General features: G+C 39.0%; 2 protein-coding genes across 2 annotated transcripts in view; one reads left to right on the forward strand and one right to left on the reverse strand.

The window, feature by feature from the left end:
- LOC127445798 (cytochrome c oxidase subunit NDUFA4-like) overlaps positions 1-21130 on the forward strand; it is a 143496-nt gene that overhangs the window by 19410 nt on the left and 102956 nt on the right. The gene's annotated exons all lie outside the window — the stretch shown is intronic.
- shmt2 (serine hydroxymethyltransferase 2 (mitochondrial)) overlaps positions 6749-21130 on the reverse strand; it is a 43487-nt gene continuing 29105 nt past the window's right edge. The window contains exons 7-12 of the mRNA XM_051706103.1: positions 17496-17635; positions 17191-17353; positions 15925-16024; positions 10121-10276; positions 9901-10008; positions 6749-7796 (exon numbers count right to left, since the gene is read on the reverse strand). Coding sequence (XP_051562063.1) covers positions 7669-7796; positions 9901-10008; positions 10121-10276; positions 15925-16024; positions 17191-17353; positions 17496-17635 — 795 coding nt within the window. The 3' untranslated portion in view covers positions 6749-7668. The remainder of the gene's footprint in view (positions 7797-9900; positions 10009-10120; positions 10277-15924; positions 16025-17190; positions 17354-17495; positions 17636-21130) is intronic.

The following is a 21130-nucleotide window of genomic DNA, read 5'->3' on the forward strand; positions in this document are numbered from 1 at the left end:
ACAAACAGGGCCCTGTAGAGGTTAACTACTGCCAAGTAGTTTAATAAATGATAATTCAAATTTTATTAAATTGTAAATACTACTGAGCTGTACATTATGACTCGTTCTCAAACTGTGTGAATTTACCCTTGACATCATACATTGTCTAATATTCATATATCCAGTGAGATTAGTTCTCCACAGGAGATATTCTGTATATAACACTATTCACATACATAAAGAACAACACATGAAATTAATGATTGTAAAAATGTGCTGTCTTTTTAATCAATACTAGTGGGTCATTTTAACTTTCTTGCCAGCTGCTTATGTTTTTATGTATTCTAATACATATTTATCAAGTTTGCATGTTAACAAACCAAGAATGTTTTGCATTCTGGACTGAAGGGGGTTATATTTGATATATGTGAATTATATACAGTAAATTGGGAACAACAATTCTGAATATTTATGTACATGAAAAACTCATTGAACTTTTGTTCATTATAACTTCCATCAAAATGACTGGATATTACAGGAGGAAATAAAAACTATGAGATACCACTGACAGAAACATCCAAAACAGCCCATCGCCAGTCATGGATTGAAACTGAAGTTGAAGCACCCTTAAAGGTGCACTCAATTATTTTTTCCTGATTAAAAAGCTTTACTTGTAACTGTAATTATGCAGTGAATGTATAAAATTATAACCACTCAAATGAGTTGTCATTTAAGTAACCTTATAAAAGCCTTTTTTTACTACAAATTCTCCTCCTGCCCAGCAGGTGGCGATATGCATCAAAATGTGAATCACCAAAAACAAAAGAAGAATGCTTAGGAGGGCTGTTTGAAAGTGGAGATTAATAAAGGACTTAAATATTGATCTATTTCTCACCCTGTTTCTGGAATACTTTCATGCTGCCTTTATGTGCTTTTTGGAGCTTCAAAGTTCTGGTCACCATTCACTTGCATTGTATGGACCTACAAAGCTGAAATATTCTTCTAAAAATCTTCATTTGTGTTCTGCAGAAGAAAGAAAGTCATAACACATCTGGGATGACATGAGGGTGAGTAAATGAGACCGAATTTTCACTTTTGGGTGAACTGTCCCTTTAAGTTTAGATTGCAGTTCTCTTAGACATCCTGCTTTGAATTAATAACACAATACATAAACAAGCAGCAACGCTGCAGTAAGTATGGAGCAGTTTTGGCCCGCAGTGCTCTGTACTGCACACCTGTGTGTTTCAGTTTGTGGTGTGAACAGCATCCTCGAGCTGTTGGTCACAGCTGAGAGTTTATGTGTTTAACAGATGTGTGTGTGTGTGTGTGTGTGTGTGTGTGTGTGTTCTCACACACTGTACAGACTCTCAGCTCTAGTGTGACTAAGCTCAAGTGTGTGAGGAAGTGTAGAGAACATATACTTACAGGTAACTTATATCTTCAACTTCAGTAAACGTATGTTTACTGTACCAAACTTTTCCTCAATTAAAAATATCTAGGCAGAAATGTTTCACTCATCTAAAGAAAACTTTAAAGGGATAGTTCACCCAAAAATGATCATTCTCTCATCTTTTACTCGCCCATATGCTGTGTCAAGCTTCTGACTTTCTTTCTGATTTCTTAAAGGAGATATGTGTTTATAGCTATACAATGTAAGTCAATGGGGTCCAACACTTTCAAGCTCCAAAAAGGACATAAAGGCAGCATAAAGGTAATGTATACGACTCCAGTGGTTTAATCCATGTCTTCTGAAGGGGTACGATCAATTTTGGGTGAGAAACGGATCCAAATGTAACTCCATTTGCACTATAAATCTTGACATCTGCACACAAAAAAAAAATAAAAAAAAATAAAAAAAAAATTGTAGTTTGTTCTTAGTTTTGTTTGAAAAGTCATACAAGTTTGGGACGGCATAAGGTTGAGTAAAAGATGAGAGAATTATATAATTTTCATTAAGTGGCACAGCTTACCATTTACTCACACTCATGCTGTTCCAAACCCAAATGCTGTTATTTTTTCATTAAACACAAAAGGAGAATTTCTGTAGAATCTTTACGCAGGAATTTTCAATACAATCGGTTCACATTGGCAACGTCTGTACAGCTACAAAAATGACCAAAGAAAATGGCATGCAAGTACCATGAAAGTAGTCATGAGTCATGTAGACTACTTTTATGGTGCTTTTTTGTGCATTTATAGCTTGACAGCTCCTGGTCACTGTGTTCTTTCATTATATGCAAAAGAGCAGTGGGAACATTCTGCCAAACATCTCCTTTTGTTCCACAGAAGAAATTAAGCCATAAGTGTTTGGAGCAGCACGGGGGAGAGGGATTGAACGAAATTTCATTTTCGGGTTAACTATCATTTTAAATATATTAGTGTGTGTGTGTGTGTGTGTGTGTAGTTCTGGCATTCCGCTCATCATCGTCTCTACGGGGCCCGTCAGGCCATAAATTGATGAGTGAAACTCTCTCTCTCGTGATGGGAATGTTATTGCTCTATAAGAGACACTTACACTTTATTACGAGATAATTACTGCACATTAGCCATTGTTTAGAGTTTAAATATGACTCTAAAATGCCACTTAAGCCCACTGAGTCAGTGACGCCACATCACGGTGCTGCAGGGTATTAATTATGACACGCGTTCAAACAGCATCGTACCACTCCAAAATAAATGAGCGCAATTAATTGCGCCCACTGTCGCGCTGATTTATTGTCAAATTAGCACTCTGCCTGCTGAAGAGAGAGAGAGAGAGAGAGAGAGAACATCCCAACTGATGACCTGCCATTGTGTCTTTTCTAGAGTGATTTTTATCCTACACTCCGTGAACAAAGTATAAGAAAAAATATATATAAATGAAAACATCTTACATACTCATCTGCAGTTACTCAAGTTACTTAAAGTAATCCACTACAATTTACATCTCTAAAATTGTAATAAAATTACTAATTTATCAAAAAGTAATGACATAAGTTACTTTCTAAAACAGTTTTCACAGGAAAAAAAAAAAGTTCTCGTAGGCGTCATTTATGGGTGGGACTGGTGAGTCATGTCCCGCCCACTTTTTGAAATGGCTCTCATCAGGTAAGTGTCTAATGCAAAAGAAACATTGCAGGAGTTTTAACAGTTGCAGATGTAGGAATAAAGCTCTTTAAATATGTGAACTATTTATTGAAGCACTTGAATTGATCATCAAGATTGACAACAGTAAAAGATGATTTGAAATGAACTGTGTATAACATAATTAATATTCATGAGTTTCGTGACGTAACAACTGTTAATGTAAACTGTTTAACTTGGGTCAAATGTTTTGGGGATCCTTCCACAAGCTTCTCACAATAAGTTGCTGGAATTTTGTCCCATTCCTCCAGACAGAACTGGTGTAACTGAGTCAGGTTTGTAGGCCTCCTTGCTCACACACGCTTTTTCAGTTCTGCCCAGATTGAGGTCAGGGCTTTGTGATGGACACTCCAATACCTTGACTTTGTTGTCCTTAAGCCATTTTGCCACATCTTCAGAGGTATGCTTGGGGTCATTGTCCATTTGGAAGACCCATTTGTGACCGAGCTTTAACTTCCTGGCTGATGTCTTGAGATGTTGCTTCAATATATCCACATTATTTTCCTTCCTCATGATGCCATCTATTTTGTGAAGTGCACCAGTCCCTCCTGCAGTAAAGCACCCCCACAACATGATGCTGCCACCCCCATGCTTCACGGTTGGGATGTTGTTCTTCGGCTTGCAAGCCTCACCCTTTTTCCTCCAAACATAATGATGGTCATTATGGCCAAACAGTTCAATTTTTGTTTCATTAGACCAGAGGACATTTCTTCCTTACTGAGCAGCCTTTCAGGTTATGTTGATATAGGATTCATTTTACTGTGGATATAGATACTTGTCTACCTGTTTCCTCCAGCATCTTCACAAGGCCCTTTGCTGTTGTTCTGGGATTGATTTGCACTTTTGGCACCAAACTACGTTCATCTCTAGGAGACAGAATGCGTCTCTTCCTGAGTGGTATGATGGCTGTGTGGTCCCATGGTGTTTATACTTGCGTACTATTGTTTGTACAGATGAACGTGGTACCTTCAGGCATTTGGAAATTGCTCCCAAGGATGAACCAGACTTGTGGAGGTCCACAATTGTTTTTCTGAGGTCTTGGATGATTTCTTTTGATTTTCCCATGATGTCAAGCAAAGAGGCACTGAGTTTGAAGGTAGACCTTAAAATACATCCACAGGTACACCTCCAATTCAGTACACCTCCTATCAGAAGCTAATTGTCTAAAGGCTTGACATCATTTTCTGGAATTTTCCAAGCTGCTTAAAGGCACAGTTAACTTAGTGTATGTAAACTTCTGACACACTGGAATTGTGATATAGTCAATTAAAAGTGAAACAATCAGACTGTAAACAATTGTTGGAAAAATTACTCATGTCATGCACAACTAATGTCCTAAACGACTTGCCAAAACTATAGTTTGCTAATATTAAATCTGTGGAGCGGTCAAATTAGTTTTAATGACTTCAACCTAAGTGTATGTAAACTTCTGACTTCAAATGTATCAAGAGGCAAAAGGCAATTTTGAAGGATTTACAAGCCCTTATGGCTGAGATAGATCAGTCTGTACATGTGACAACAATATATCAAGCTTAACACAACGCTGCCCTCTATGGCAGGGCCTTTTCTGAAAAAGTGCCACACTAAATCTGTTGGGGCAACACAATATATTGTGTTGTTGCTTCTCTTCAGCAGGGACAGGGCAATTGGTAAGGACTGAAGGAAAATGGATGCTGCCATGTACACCCAAATTCTTGAGGAAAATCTGTGGCCTTCTGCTTGACATCTGAAGATGGGCAAGTGATTCACCTTTAACCTCCTGAGAATGCATTTTCCATTCCCTTTTTGTTTTGTCACTAGCAGCCCTTCAGAAACATGCAAAAAAGAAAGCTTTGCTTTTCTAGAGCAAAAAGTTCACATATGTGGACAGCGGGACCAAATTATGATACACTATATTGCCAAAAGTATTCGCTCACCCATCCAAATAATTGAATTCAGGTGTTCCAATCACTTCCATGGCCACAGGTGTATAAAATGAAGCACCTAGGCATGCAGACCGCTTCTACAAACATTTGTGAAAGAATGGGCCGCTCTCAGGAGCTCAGTGAATTCCAGCGTGGTACTGTGATAGGATGCCACCTGTGCAACAAGTCCAGTCGTGAAATTTCCTCGCTACTAAATATTCCACAGTCAACTGTCAGTGGTATTATAACACAGTGGAAGCGATTGGGAATGACAGCAACTCAGCCACGAAGTGGTGGGCCACGTAAAATGACAGAGCGGGGTCAGCGGATGCTGAGACGCATAGTGCGCAGAGGTCGCCAACTTTCTGCAGAGTCAATCGCTACAGACCTCCAAAGTTCATGTGGCCTTCAGATTAGCTCAAGAACAGTGCGTAGAGAGCTTCATGGAATGGGTTTCCATGGCCGAGCAGCTGCATCCAAGCCATACATCACCAAGTGCAATGCAAAGCATCGGATGCAGTGGTGTAAAGCACGCCGCCACTGGACTCTACAGCAGTGGAGACACGTTCTCTGGAGTGACGAATCATGCTTCTCCATCTGGCAATCTGATGGACGAGTCTGGCTTTGGCGGTTGCCAGGAGAATGGTACTTGTCTGACTGCATTGTGCCAACTGTGAAGTTTGGTGGAGGAGGGATTATGGTGTGGGGTTGTTTTTCAGGAGCTGGGCTTGGCCCCTTAGTTCCAGTGAAAGGAACTCTGAATGCTTCAGCGTACCAAGAGATTTTGGACAATTCCATGCTCCCAACTTTGTGGGAACAGTTTGGGGATGGCCCCTTCCTGTTCCAACATGACTGCGCACCAGTGCACAAAGCAAGGTCCATAAAGACATGGATGAGCGAGTTTGGTGTGGAAGAACTTGACTGGCCTGCACAGAGTCCTGACCTCAACCCGATAGAGCACCTTTGGGATGAATTAGAGCGAAGACTGCGAGCCAGGCCTTCTCGTCCAACATCAGTGTCTGACCTCACAAATGCGCTTCTGGAAGAATGGTCAAAAATTCCCATAAACACACTCCTAAACCTTGTGGAAAGCCTTCCCAGAAGAGTTGAAGCTGTTATAGCTGCAAAGGGTGGGCCGACGTCATATTAAACCCTATGGATTAAGAATGGGATGTCACTTAAGTTCATATGCGTCTAAAGGCAGATGAGCGAATACTTTTGGCAATATAGTGTATATATTAACATTAGTTAAAGGGTGAGTAAATTATCAGCAAATTTTCATTTTTGGGTGAACTATTTCTTTAATGCTTTATGATCTAATATGAACAAACAATAGTATTTATAAATGAACATGATGATGAAAATGAATAAATGAATATATGCAGTAAAAAAAAAAATCATGGTAACAAAGTATATTTTGCATATAGAAAATGAAGGACCAATGAGATTTTTATATGCATTGTGACATTTTCATGATACTGTAATTATGCACATTCCCACCCTAATTCCCTTTCACTGAAATGTTGAACTCAAATAAATCTGGACTTTCTATGTTAATTTTAATCCATTGAATAAACAGCAGTTTGAGTCTGTCACATTAAGATGAGATGCATTTTTAAACGCATGTTCCTGAATAATCCTCCGACTCCAAACACATTATTCTGCTGAAGATGACACGCCAGATCACAACACAGCCAATCAATAATCTACACACACATACAAAAAGCAAAACGCACAAAAGGTTCAGTACTCTATGCATTTATTGGGATTACACAGTTTTAGAAAGTCATTTGTAAAGATTTGTCCATTTAAAAAGAATCATTTGTTGATAAAAGGTGTTTTATCAGTCAGAATGGAGGTCATTGTGGATTCGTGTCCGCGAACACAGCAAAATGACAAACACGTTCAATCTCAAGATATTTGTTCACAATCCTTCAGTACACACTCAGGAGAAACACAGATTGCTCCAACAAACATTTGACTGAAGCCCCTCTGCTAAATAGATCTGCCTCCAAATAAAGTTAGAAATATAAATGTGTTAAGACTTCTTTTTACATATAGTACTATACATTTAATAAAATAGCTTTAATTATCAAAGGAGAACAATGCATGCTATGGGTAAGAAGAGAGACTTGTAGACTTTGTAGACAAACAGAAAATGAGATATTCTGTAAACATTTTGCATAATTAGTTTATTAGAATTAGTTCCCATCGTGATATTTAAGATCAGGATGTTAGTCACGACCTACACGTCATTCAAAGATGAACAAAAGGGACAGTGGTGAAGGAAACATCCACACTAATCCAAATCTACGCTATTCTCATCTGGTTTGTGTCTATACTCAACAAATATAGAAGACAAACACAGAGCGGAGAGTTGTTGCTAATATTTAGATAACTACTCAAATTCTGTCCAACACATCTGGATTTCGTTGAAATTGGAACATGCTGTGCTGTGAATATTAACATGTTAACATGTCAATTATCAGTGTGCACTACTGGTCATATTAAGACTTTCAGTTCTAGTAAACAATTAATAATGTAGTGCTAAAAAATAAACATTAATGAAAACGGCCCATACGTCGAGTGTGTGGTCATGTGACCAAGCTGACAGGAGTTACGCAGGTCTGATGTGGTTTCGGCATTACCCAGCATTCTCCGTTTAATGGTCGTGGAATCCGGGCATGGGGAAGGGCCGGGCGAAAGACTCCACACGATGACGCAGATCAGCGATACGTGCCACCGTCTCCGTATCTTCAAGCAGGAAACTCTTGAAATCTGCCAGTTTCTCTGAAGGAGGGAAATGTATAGACAGAGAAAAATAAATAAAAGTATAATGTAATATGCATTTTATATATGCGGCCTGTTCTTTATAAAAAAAATAAAAAAAACCCTCATTGATTTATATTACAAGCTATTACGACAACTCAGTGAATTAATGGGGCTTATTTATTCCACAACTGAACGTGTCTGATAATCAGGGGTTCCTGAGATAATGTACAGAGTCGTTTTCAGTTGGTCATGTGATGCCAGAGCAGCATTTTCAACTGTATACACTGTACATCTACTGGCATACCAGCACTTGTTTATCATACAAAAAACAATGGAATTAATATTACCACTTGAGGATGAGGGCATGTCACACAACCTGTCAATGTTGATATACGTCTAATTTGACAAGCTTCTACCAAGTGACAAATGTGCCAAAATACTGATTTTGATAGGACGCACAGCCTTTGACATCAACAACAAAACATATGGGAAGTGTTTTCACCTCCTTTAAAAAAAGTTGATAATTTTAATAGGTGTCCAAGCACCAAAGGTTTTTGTACTGATTTTATTCTTATTCATTTTCTGCCCAAAAAGTAGGCATCAGAGACATCATAGAAGTCCCAAACACGGCACTAGGTGGTCCTTTAATAAATACATTTACCTTTTCGCAAATATCTCCAAAACCGTATGAGCTAGTATCTTTTTTTTTTCCCTTTGATTCCTTTGTCAAGCCAAAGGAAATGTACATCTCTGAAAAAAAAAATTCAAACTCCTCCTAGGCAGTTTGTCCGATACACACAAATTTGGTATACAAAATCTACAGACCCTCCTGACAAAAAGTTAAAAAAAAGAATTTTGAATCGTCAAAGCACTTTAGAGTTACAAGCCAATAAAATGTTTGAGCATGGCCCGTTTTCACTTATCGACTTATCTTCCAAACGCAAAGTCCAAACTTAAGGAAACTTGGTAAACTTCGACTCAAAGACATTTGAAATTTGGCATGTATTTTCTCTGTTGCTAGTGCTAATATATCCTCAAATATCAAATGGACATATCAACAAAAATGGCCACCAGCAGCCAATCAAAATTCAGCAGCATAACTTAAATTGTGAATGGCTGATCACTATGAAATTTGGCATATATCTACAGGGTGCTGAGATGAGGCAGTGTACCAAATGTTGAGAGAATCTTCCAAAAGGTGGCACTACAGCAAGCTAATTTACATTTTTGCAAATAACTTTGGAACCACAAGGGCTAGAATAAAATGTGTATTTCCTCTGTATTCCCTTCTGTCCGTGACCCTACCAGAGCAGTTTTAAAACCCATTTTTAGGTCATGAGCCACTAGTTAAGAGCCAACTGTCCTATAGATAATCTAGCGGGATTCTTCATCTCATGTGAGTGTACATCATTTTAAACAGATTCATTAAAACTGCATTTCTTGGGGCCTGGGCAGCTCAGCGAGTATTGACGCTGACTATCACACCTGGAGTCGTGAGTTTGAATCCAGGGTGTGTTGAGTGACTCCAGCCAGGTCTCCTAAGCAACCAAATTGGCCCGGTTGCTAGGGAGGGTAGAGTCACATAGGGTAACCTCCTCGTGGTCGCTATAATGTGGTTCTCGCTCACAGTGGGGCATGTGGTGAGTTGTGCATGGATGCCGCGGAGAATAGCGTGAAGCCTCCACTCGCGCTATGTCTCCACGGTAAAGCGCTCAACAAGCCACGTGATAAGATGCGTGGATTGACGGTCTCAGACGCGGAGGCAACTGAGATTCGTCCTCCGCCACCCGGATTGAGGCGAGTCACTACGCCACCACGAGGACTTATAGCACATTGGGAATTGGGCATTCCAGATTAGGGAGAAAAGGGGAGAAAATAAAAAAAATAAAAATAAAAAACCCTATTTCTTTAGATGTAAAACTTTTGTAAATGAAACAGTGCACCTTGATTGTTATTTTGTTACTAAAATGCAGTCATGTTTGGTTCAGCAGTATCGAAACTTGTTTTCAAAGATAAACACAGAGTATTGTCCAATCAATCTGTCAAATACGGAGTACAAATACAGTTACTACAAAGAGTTCAAGGGTCAAATGATAGGCAGAGGCATGTTGCCTTTACTCACTAGTCTTCTTCTTGACATCCAGAGCAATCTTGATGCCCTGATCGATGAAATCCACGACCTGCTCAAAGTCTGACTCCTTAAACTGGCGAGATGTGAGAGCAGGTGTACCTAAAAGACCAGACGAGAAGATAAAACATGAGAAGGAACATATGAAGAGTAAATCATTCAGAGGTTATGTGAGGTCAGAGGGTTATTTGACCCAAGTGGGTGTGCTACTCACCCAGTCTCAGTCCTCCGGGTGTAAGCGCGCTCTTGTCTCCAGGACAAGTGTTTTTGTTGGCTGTGATGGACACCAGTTCTAGAACTCTCTCTGCACGTGCTCCATCCATCCCCTGAGGCCGCAGGTCCACCAGAACCAGATGATTATCAGTCCCACCTGAACACAACAAACACAACAGTCCATTTCATTCTGCCATCAGTCTAAGCGAAAATATGCTGTTTGATGCCTCGAACTCTGCAAACCTTTTGCTATATGCCAATATCTGTGATCATTCCTGCAAATTTCCTGACATAAATGGGATTATTTTGTAGTAGTTCGTAGTTAATCATGATTAATCACAGATTTTCAAAGTGCTGAAATTTAGCTCTTTATACAATGGCAAGAAAAAGTATGTGAACACTTTGGAATTACCTGCATTTATGTATAAAGTTACAATAATGAAAAACACAATCTGCTTTAAATAATAACAAACAAATTATTGTATTGTTCTTGAACCCCTAGGCTGATGATGCAATCAAAAGCTTCATAGAGTCAGGAGTTGGCAAACCTGGCATCCAATTAATGAAACAAGATTGAAGGTGTGGGTTAGAGCTACTTTGACTTATAAAAAGCACTCAAATATTTTGAGTTTGCTACTCACAAGAAGCATCTTCTGACATGGACCATGCCTTGCAAAAAAGCTCTCAGAAGACCTACGATCAAGAATTGTTGCTTTGCATAAAGTTGGAAAGGGACACAAAGTTATCTTGAAGAGTTTAGATATTCATCTGTCCACAGTTAGACAAACTGTCTATAAATGGAGATGATTTAGTACTATAGGTACTCTCACTAGAAGTGGCCGTCCAGTCAAGATGACTCAATGGGCACACCGCAGAATGCTCAATGAGGTAAAAAAGATCCCTAGAGTGACAGATAAAGACTTTGGAAGTCTAGGAATCATTGTAACTGGTTAACATCTCTGTTCATGAGTCTACTATACAGAAAACATTAAACAGATATGGTGTTCATGGCAGGACATCACGAAGGAAGCTGCTGGTTTCCAACAAAAACATTGCTGCTGCCTGAAGTTTGCCAAAGACCACCTTGACACTCCACAACGCTACTGGGAAAATGTTTTGTGGACTGATGAAAGTAAGGTTGAACTGTTTGGGAAGAACATGCAGCACTATGTATGGCATAAAAAGGGCACCACATACCAACATGAAAACATCATCCGAACGGTGAAGTACGGTGGAGGGAGCATCATGATTTGGGGCTGCTTTGCTGCTTTGGGCCTGGACCGCTTGCCATCATCAAGGGAAAAATGAATTCCCAAGTTTATCAAGATATCCTACAGGATAATGTCAGGGCGGCAGTGCACCAGCTGAAGCTCAGTAGAAGTTGTGTGATGCAGCAGGACGATGACCCTAAACATCAAAGTAAATCCACTACAGAATCAAAAAAAGAAAATCCACCTTTTGGAGTGTCCCAGTCAGAGCCCAGACTTTAACCCAATAGAGATGCTGTGGAATGACCTCAAGAGAGCCGTTCACACCAGACATCCTAAGAATATGACTGAGCTGAAGGAGTTCTGTAAGGAAGAATGATCCAAAATTCCTTCTGAACATTGTGCAGGTCTAATGCGCAGATACCGGAAACACTCAGTTGATGTTATTGCTGCCAATGGAGAATCAACCAGTTATTAAATCCAAGAGTTCAATTACTTTTTCCCCAGCACAGTGAATGTTTAATGGGATGTGTTCAATAAAGACATGAAAGATTATAATTGTTTGTGTGTTGTTAGCTTAAGCACATTGTGTTTGTCTTGTTACTTTGATAACGATGAGATCACATTTTATGACCAATTAATGCAGAAAACCAGCTAATTCCAAAGGGTTCACATACTTTTTCTTGCCACCGTATACTTATTTTCCTGTCAAAATGCATTTAGCTCCTTTTTGGGAAGGAAAACTAACCAATATGCAACAATAATTCATGAAATGTAATTCTCTAAACTACTTTCTGTACTAAAAAGTAATTCGATTACAGCAATGAATTACTTTGTAATTAGATTACACCCAAAACTGACTGTTAAGTGAAGGTGGTTGAAAAATAAGAGGGCTTAATGAAATGTTTCAGAGGTGGAGCAAGTTCTTTACATTGACAACATTTCTTTTCTTTGGAATAACTTGGAATGATAAATCCTTTACATTAAAACTAAGAATATTATGAAAGTAAAAATGAGTCAGTTTTTATTTCATGTTGACCTGAGCTTCCATGCTGAAAGTTTATGCTTTCAGAATTGTAACTCTGTTTCATAAAACGTATTTGCACCTGCTTTAGAGAGAAACAAGAACAGGATGAGATCGCAACAACAACATGTGCTGCGATATTCCGACTGCAGCCGTGTGGAGTTACGGCAGGCAGCTATTCAATTAGTTTTGCATATGTCATCTCTGGACTGGTTACCGAGGCAACATACTGCGGAGAAAAAAAAGTACAACTGAGATTCACGGTTTGATTTCACATGCATCCACTTAAGGGCCGTTTGCACTGCACAAGTAATCGTATATAATAATAATCATAAATATCAACTGCACAAACGTGTTAAGCTGTTTCAGAGCAATACTTATCTGGATAATAAAGTCATCAACAACACCGTTTGTGTGTGTGTGTGTGTGCGCAGCACTGGACAAATGTTTGCTTTATTCACATCGTTTTCAATAAAAGTGATTTGGATTCACTTCTAAACGACTATTTGACATAAGAGAGCATTTCTTTAAATCTTTGCCATGTGTTGAAGTTTATGAGAAAATTAGAAGCAGAATGAAACATTTGCCGAGCTTTTCAAATAACCGAGCATGGGTAATAAACATCACAAACAATTATTAAACAGTGGAAAATTAACTTGTTTTGTTTCCTTTCTTTAAATGAAAAAGTTGAACAACCGACTGACCTCATAAAGACTGCATCACTCCTTAAAATCAGGGTTTAAAACCAGGAGACTTTTCTAAAAATATATAAAAATGGTCTGAATATGGTACTTTAACGAACTGTTATTTATTATAGAAGGCAATAATGTCTGTTAGAGTCATTAAATGAAAGCTTTTATAAAAAGTGTTACCAAGAAAATCTAGCTCAATTATATTTGGGTCCCCTGTGTTATCTGCCACATCCACTCCAATCCATTTTAGTTTGAAAACTCAGGTCTTCAGTTTCCTAACATTAGGGAAAACTGAAGAAACAGCGAGACACCGTGCAGCAGTCAAAGACGTTCGTCCAGCGTGTTTACATAGGAAAACAATGGGAAAACAGAGCAGACGCACGCAAAAACGCATTCGGCGTGAACGGCCCCTAACTCATGGGTGAAACAAGTTCGGAACTCCTGTATATTTTTTCATAAATTACAAACCTGAACCCAAAGTCCTACTTGGAAAAACTGACCCGAACCCGGCGGACCTCTAACGTGAACTGATCTAAGAGCGCTGACAACAGCGTATTCGCGTGTGTAACCAGAACATCATTTCACCCCTCAAGCGGTTTTTGCGGGGGCGGGGGTCCCCCAACGTCCGGGGCCCCAGTTGCATGGTTTGTGTGGTGGTTAAAACCACTACTGCCAGCCACTTTATTAGGAACACCTGTACATCTACTTATCTGCACGATTATCTAATCAGCCAATGCTGTGGCAGCAGTGTAATGTATAACATCATGCAGATACAGGTCAGGAGCTTCAGTTAATGTTCAAAACCATCAGAATGGGGAATAAAATGTGATCTCAGTGATTTAGACGGTGGCATGACTGTTGGTGCCAGATGGGCTGGTTTGAGTATTTCTGCTGATCTGCTGGGATTCTCGCACACAACAGTCTCTAGAGTGTATAGATAATGGTGCGAAAAACAAAAAACATCCAGTGAGCGACAGTTCTGTGGGCGATAACGGCTTGTTAATGACAGAGATCAAGGCTACGGTATCTCAGATAACCCCTCTGTACAATTGTAGTGAGCAGAATAACATCTCAGAATGCACAACATGTTGAACCTTGAGGCGGATGGGCTACAACAGCAGAAGACCAAGAGATCAGCAGTTACAGAAATACTCAAACCAGCCCATCTGGCACCAACAATCATGCCACGTCCAACAATCATGCCACGGTCCAAATCACTGAGATCACATTTTTCCCAATTCTGATGGTTGATGTGAACATTAACTGAAGCTGCTGACCCGTATCTACATGATTTTATACATTACACTGCTGCCACAGGATTGGCTGATTAGAGAATCACATGAATAAGTAGATGTACAGGTGTTCCTAATAAAGTGGCCGGTGAGTGTAAGTATATTGATTAATCGCATCATTTTAATCACGATCAAATCGCAGATTTTCAAAATGCTGAAATCTGACACTATATATACACTCATTTTCCTGACAAATGCATTTATTTCCATCTTAGGAAAGAAAAAACAAAACTACGTAACAATATAATGCTTTATTAATATTTTCCAAACAAAGCCTTCCACAGTATAAAGATAGAAATGCTCTAAAATAGCACCAATTCAAGCAACATTAAACGTTTCCCAAAGTCTAAGTGTGAGTTTGACTAATTGACAGAACTAGTCTCCACATACAGTATGTTGCATATCTCTCGTCCTCCACGATATTAATCTGCCGGTAGACTGTGACGATCTGCTTTCTGACAGCAATCGTGAAGCTGCGTGTGCATCAGTGTAACGGGCGGACACATCGATACATTACAAAAGGTTCCGCACTCCCAGCAAGTGTTTATGCTGTATTAACAGTAAATGCATTTATAAGTAATTAATTCCGACAGCTCTAATATATATATATATATATATATATATATATATATATATATATATATATATATATATATATATATATATTAGATATATATACACACGTCATGTCATGTGGTGTAATCATCAAATAAATGGTATTAAAATAGTTTCCTTGCACCTTGAATACACAAGTGTACGCAACTTAATCATTAATTTAAAAAAAAAGTTTTCAAACATATGTTTCAAGGTAAAAAATTGGTTGCACCAAATGAGCCTTTTTATAAAAATGTCAAAATATTGATATTTAATGATATGACAAAATAATGATTTTTTTTAAAAACTTCACACACAGTCTTGCGGGCCTAAAGAGATCTCTGTTTTATGATTTTTGTCACATGACAACAAAATTGCAACTTACATGTTGGTTACACCACATGACTCAAATAAAATGGTTTCACCACTGGTTTCAGCACAACTCATGCCAACATTTCTTTTTTCAAGAATTTTAGCTTTTAATAAGACAGACGGTTACACCACATGAGATTTTTGATTTTAAGCCCCAGAAAAAAAATCTCAAAATGACTTTGAACTCAGTAATTGGAAACATGTTCAGCATAGAAGAGGTGTACTCAAGTAACTGTTTTGTGTGAATTTCATTTGTAATATATTTTTGAATAATTTAGCAGACATGGACAAAAGAAAGTGGCATCACACCTTTGACCCTGGTGCCAATACTGATTACATTTTACAGCTATTTGAAATTTCAATATCACAGAAAAAAATGGATAATATGCTACTGAACACACTCCTTTATTTAAAAAGTTAAATATGTATGTACATATTAACATATTAATAATGGCATGATAGGATATATCTCTAGATTTTCCCACACACCTTCGAGTCGGAGGCATCGCTATGATAAATGTGCAACTTCTCTCTCAGGTAAAGAACGCAAAAGTTCCGCTCACCTGAAGAGAAAACATGCCTGAGTGTCATTACAGAAAAAGACGGTTAGTGTATAAACGCACCAGACACGAGTGTGAATCCTCTCTTCAGCAGAGCATCAGCCATCGCCTTCGAGTTCTTCAGCACCTGAGCGATATACTCACGAAACATGGGCATCGTGGCCTGAAGAGAGAACAACAATCATCCACAGCCAGCAACGAGATCCCACGAGTCAACGCCATTGTTCACAAGAACATAAAAGAGATGAGAATAGAATTATAAGGATTTCATTATATGACTTTTTTTTTCAAAGACTCAGCAACAGGTTATTTATGCATAAGGGAGAGTGGGGTATGATATGCCACATCTTACTTTTAAGCTGCCCTCCGTTCAAAGAGAAATGAGACAGAGGAAACTAATACACCTAATTATATTTCAGGAAGGGCTGTAGAAATAAGGTTTCTTTTTTTCCTTCTTTTTTTTTCAATTTGGAATGCCCAATTCCCAATGCGCTCTAAGTCCTCATGGTGGTGTAGTGACTCGCCTCAATCTGGGTGGCGGTGGATGAATCTCAGTTGCCTCCGCGTCTGAGACCGTCAATCCGCGCATCTTATCACGTGGCTTGTGGAGCGCGTTACCGCGGAGACATAGCGCATGTGGAGGCTTCACGCTATTCTCCGCGGCATCCACGCACAACTCACCACGCGCCCCACCGAGAGTGAGAACAACATTATAGTGACCACGAGGAGGTTACCCCATGTGACTCTACCCTCCCTAGCAACCGGGCCAATTTGGTTGCTTAGGAGACCCGGCTGGAGTCACTCAGCACACCCTGTATTCAAACTCACGACTCCAGATGTGGTAGCCAGCGTCTTTACTTGCTGAGCTACCCAGGCCCCCAGATAAGGTTTCTAAAACATGCATCTGTCCAGTGACAACTTGCCCCACGTTAGGGTTAAGCGGTGTCATGTAAAGGGGCAAGATGAACCAGTAACACTTTACAATGAGGTTGTATTTTTTCATGTTAGTTAATACTTTTACAGCATTCATTAATCTTAATGTTAATTTCTACATAAACTAATGCAATTTTACTTAAAGTGTATATGTTAAGAATTGCTAATGCAATGTGAATCAATATGAACAACCAATGAATTGTAGCAGTTTAATAAACATTAAATAAGATTAATAAATGCTATGAACAATGAACCCTAATGCATTAACTAATGTAAACAAATAGAACTGTAAAGTGTTACAGTTGAATCATTGGAGAATAAATTAAATTCCAGGATTGTAACAGTGTATGAACACATGCATATCATAATACTCAGAAATAGAGACAGAAGTTGTACCTGTTTGAGGGCCACGGCGACTCCGGCGATGGCGTGATTGTGCGGGCCGCCCTGAAGTGAAGGGAACACAGAGAAGTTGACCTTCTCCTCCAGGTCGTACAAAACCTCCTTGCCTTTCTTGTCCACTGATCGCACGCCCTTACGATAGAAGATAAGCCCCGCCCTGGGGGAGGAGCCAAAACATTAAAGTAGTGATGTACAATAACAGAACTGGCAGTATTAACAGTACTAAACACCTTTTGTGCATTTTAATGTTTTGATGCCTGAATTCACTTCGAGCATGGATATTGGTGCATGAAATGTACCTGGCTCCTCGCAATGATTTGTGCGTGGTTGTTGTGACGAGGTCGGCGTGTTGAAATGGCGAGGGAACAGCTTTACCGGCCACCAGACCACTGATGTGAGCCATATCAGCCAGCATGTACGCGTTCACTTCACTACACAACTAAGACAGAGAGAGAATGTGAGGGGTGATGAGAGGTAATAAAAGAGCGTTTCAGTAGATTATTAAAGTGTTTAGGAGGCTCAAATCGGCTGCGCTTACAGCAAATATCACAATCAAAGCGTTCTCGTTATCATCCCATCTCAGAATGACCTGATGAGATCCACTCGCCTCTAGAGGGAATGAGACTCAGATACCGCAAGCGGCGCACAACTTACTTACTTCAGAGAATGATGCCACAGCTTGAGGGGGAAAAAATAATTCCAAGCTGATTATACACTGATAATGTTATGCGCACTAAAACACTCAATCTGTGTGTGTGCTTACGGAGCTGTAGTTCGGGGGCAAACTGTCTCCTGAAGTGAGCTAAATCTGAGTAAATGTCTCATTTGGGGACATCCTCAATTGGAAACACAATATATAAACAAAGCAAAAATGTTCTTTATCTAAAAATGCAAAAAGTTCTCTTTAAGAGTTATACAGCTGAAGTCAGAAGTTTACATACACCTCAGCCAAATACATTTAAACTCAACAATTCCTGACATTTAATCGTAGAAAACATTCTCTGTCTTAGGTCAGTTAGGATCACTACTTTATTTTAAGAATGTGAAATGTCAGAATAATAGTAGAGAGAATGATTTATTTCAGCTTTTATTTCTTTCATCACATTCCCAGTGGGTCAGAAGCTTACATACACTTTGTTAGTATTTGGGAGCATTGCCTTTAAACTGTTTAACTTGGGTCAAATGTTTTGGGTATCCTTCCACAAGCTTCTCTCAATAAGTTGCTGGAATTTTGTCCCATTCCTCCAGACAGAACTGGTGTAACTGAGTCAGGTTTGTAGGCCTCCTTGCTCGCACACGCTTTTTCAGTTCTATCAGATTGAGGTCAGGGCTTTGTGATGGACACTCCAATACCTTGACTTTGTTGTCCTTAAGCCATTTTTCCACAACTTTGGAGGTATGCTTGGGGTCATTGTCCATTTGGAAGACCCATTTGTGACTGAGCTTTAACTTCCTGGCTGATGTCTTGAGATGTTGCTTCAATATATCCACATAATTTTCCTTCCTCATAATGCCATCTATTTTGTGAAGCGCACCAGTCCCTCCTGCAGCAAAGCACCCCCACAACATGATGCTGCCACCCCCATGCTTCACAGTTGGGATGGTGTTCTTCAGCTTGCAAGCCTCACCCTTTTTCCTCCAAACATAACGATGGACATTTTGTCCAAACAGTTCAATTTTTGTAGTTCAACCAAAAAGGAAGATCTTTGTCCCAATGTGCACTTGCAAACTGTAGTCCGGCTATTTTATGGCAGTTTTGGAGCAGTGGCTTCTTCCTTGCTAAGCAGCCTTTCAGGTTATGTTGATATAGGATTCGTTTTACTGTGGATATAGATACTTGTCTACCTGTTTCCTCCAGCATCTTCACAAGGTCCTTTGCTGTTGTTCTGGGATTGATTTGCAATTTTGGCACCAAACTACGTTCATCTCTAGGAGACAGAATGCATCTCCTTCCTGAGCAGTATGATGTCTGTGTGGTCTCATGGTGTTTATACTTGTGTACTATCGTTTGTACAGATGAACGTGGTACCTTCAGGCATTTGGAAATTGCTCCCAAGGATGAACCAGACTTGTGGAGGCCCACAAATTTTTTTCTGAGGTCTTGGCTGATTTCTTTTAATTTTCCAATGATGTCAAGCAAAGAGGCACCGAGTTTGAAGGTAGGCCTTAAAATGAATCCACAGGTACACCTCCAATTCAGTGCAACTCCTATCAGAAGCTAACTGGCTAATTGCCTAAAGACTTGAAATAATTTTATGGAATTTTCCAAGCTGCTTAAAGGCACAGTTAACTTAGTGTATGTAAACTTCTGACCCACTGAAATTGTGATATAGTCAATTAAAAGTGAAACAATCAGTCTGTAAACAATTGTTGGAAAAATTACTCATGTCATGCACAACTAATGTCCTAAATGACTTGCCAAAACTATAGTTTGCTAATATTAAATCTGTGGAGTGGTTAAATAATGAGTTTTAATGACTTAAACCTAAGTGTATGTAAACTTTTGACTTCAACTGTAGATAGTCTGCAGTCATTCTAATAGAGCGCAACAGTGTCCGTCCATTTTTACGGAGCCTCTAAGAGGACAGGGCGGGAATTTTTTTTCTGAAATAGAATTGCATGCCCTCACAACAGTTTGCGTGCCCTCGCAATAAGTGTTGCGTGCCCATTGCGTGCCCTCGCAGTAAGTGTTGCGTGCCCTGGCAACAATTTGCGTGCCCTGGCAATAAGTGCTGCGTGCCCTCCAGACAGAACTGGTGTAACCGAGTCAGGTTTGTAGGCCTCCTTGCTCGCACACGCTTTTTCATTTCTGCCCACAAATTTTCCACAATCAGATTGAGGTCAGGGCTTTGTGATGGCCACTCCAATACCTCCAATACATTGACTATGTTGCCCTCGCAATAGTTTGCATTTCCTCGCAATAAGTTTTGCGTGCCCTCGCAATAAGTTTTGGTTAAACTTGGTTAATCTTGTGGTACTATAGTTTTACTACAAATACCATGGTATCAAAATAACTATGATTTTTATTACCATAGTTTTTGTTTTCCTGTATTAGTACTATGGTTTTACTACGAATATCAATGTTAAAATATGGTTATTTTAGTAAAACCATGGTAAATTTATTGCAAGGGCACGCAAAACTATCAGAAAATAAATAAATAAAAAAATAAATTAAAAACAAAATCCCGTCCTGTCCTCTAAGGGGCTCCGTACATTTTCAGACATCTCAGAAGTATTTTTCCCATTCATTTTTTCCATAGTGATTCCATTAAATCCTTCATAAAAGAGTTGTAAGCCATGAACGAAAGCAACCAGCTCCTAGGTGAATCACAACATTACAAACTTTGATTTGAAGCAAAAAAGCATTTAAAAATCAGACAAAAGATACAAGACTGTGTACATAACATCTTTAATGAGGGAATGAACTACAATCCCATGAAGCACTGAGAATGACATAATGGAATTAAAAAAAAAACTATTGATTTATTTGTTGATTAGAAGTATAGAAACAATATATTTTAATTTGATTGTAAAATATTCAGATATATGCAAATATATCAGAAGTTTGAGAGTGTGATGAGAGCGACTCGACTGCATTGTGAAATGCTTTACTTAATCTAAAACCATTTCTCTAATTCTTTTATAATTATTTTACATGCAGCTTTTATGAGCTCATATTATTGAGAGACTACATGGAATATTTGTTCTTTTAAAAAAAAAAAAAAACATGTCACACCACAGGACCATTTCAAATGAACTAGTGAAGGCAAAAAGGCGACTATAAATAATGCACTGAAATATACACTTTAACTTGTAATAACATCCTATGGACACGTTATCTGTCAAACTACCTATAAACATGTATTTGTGTCTCTCTCACTGCCCTTGTGTTTATCGGAGAGTAAAATCAGGCCACAGTGAATTCTAGTAACAA

This window comes from Myxocyprinus asiaticus, chromosome 9 (assembly GCF_019703515.2).
Source record: "Myxocyprinus asiaticus isolate MX2 ecotype Aquarium Trade chromosome 9, UBuf_Myxa_2, whole genome shotgun sequence".
Classification (NCBI taxonomy): domain Eukaryota; kingdom Metazoa; phylum Chordata; class Actinopteri; order Cypriniformes; family Catostomidae; genus Myxocyprinus; species Myxocyprinus asiaticus.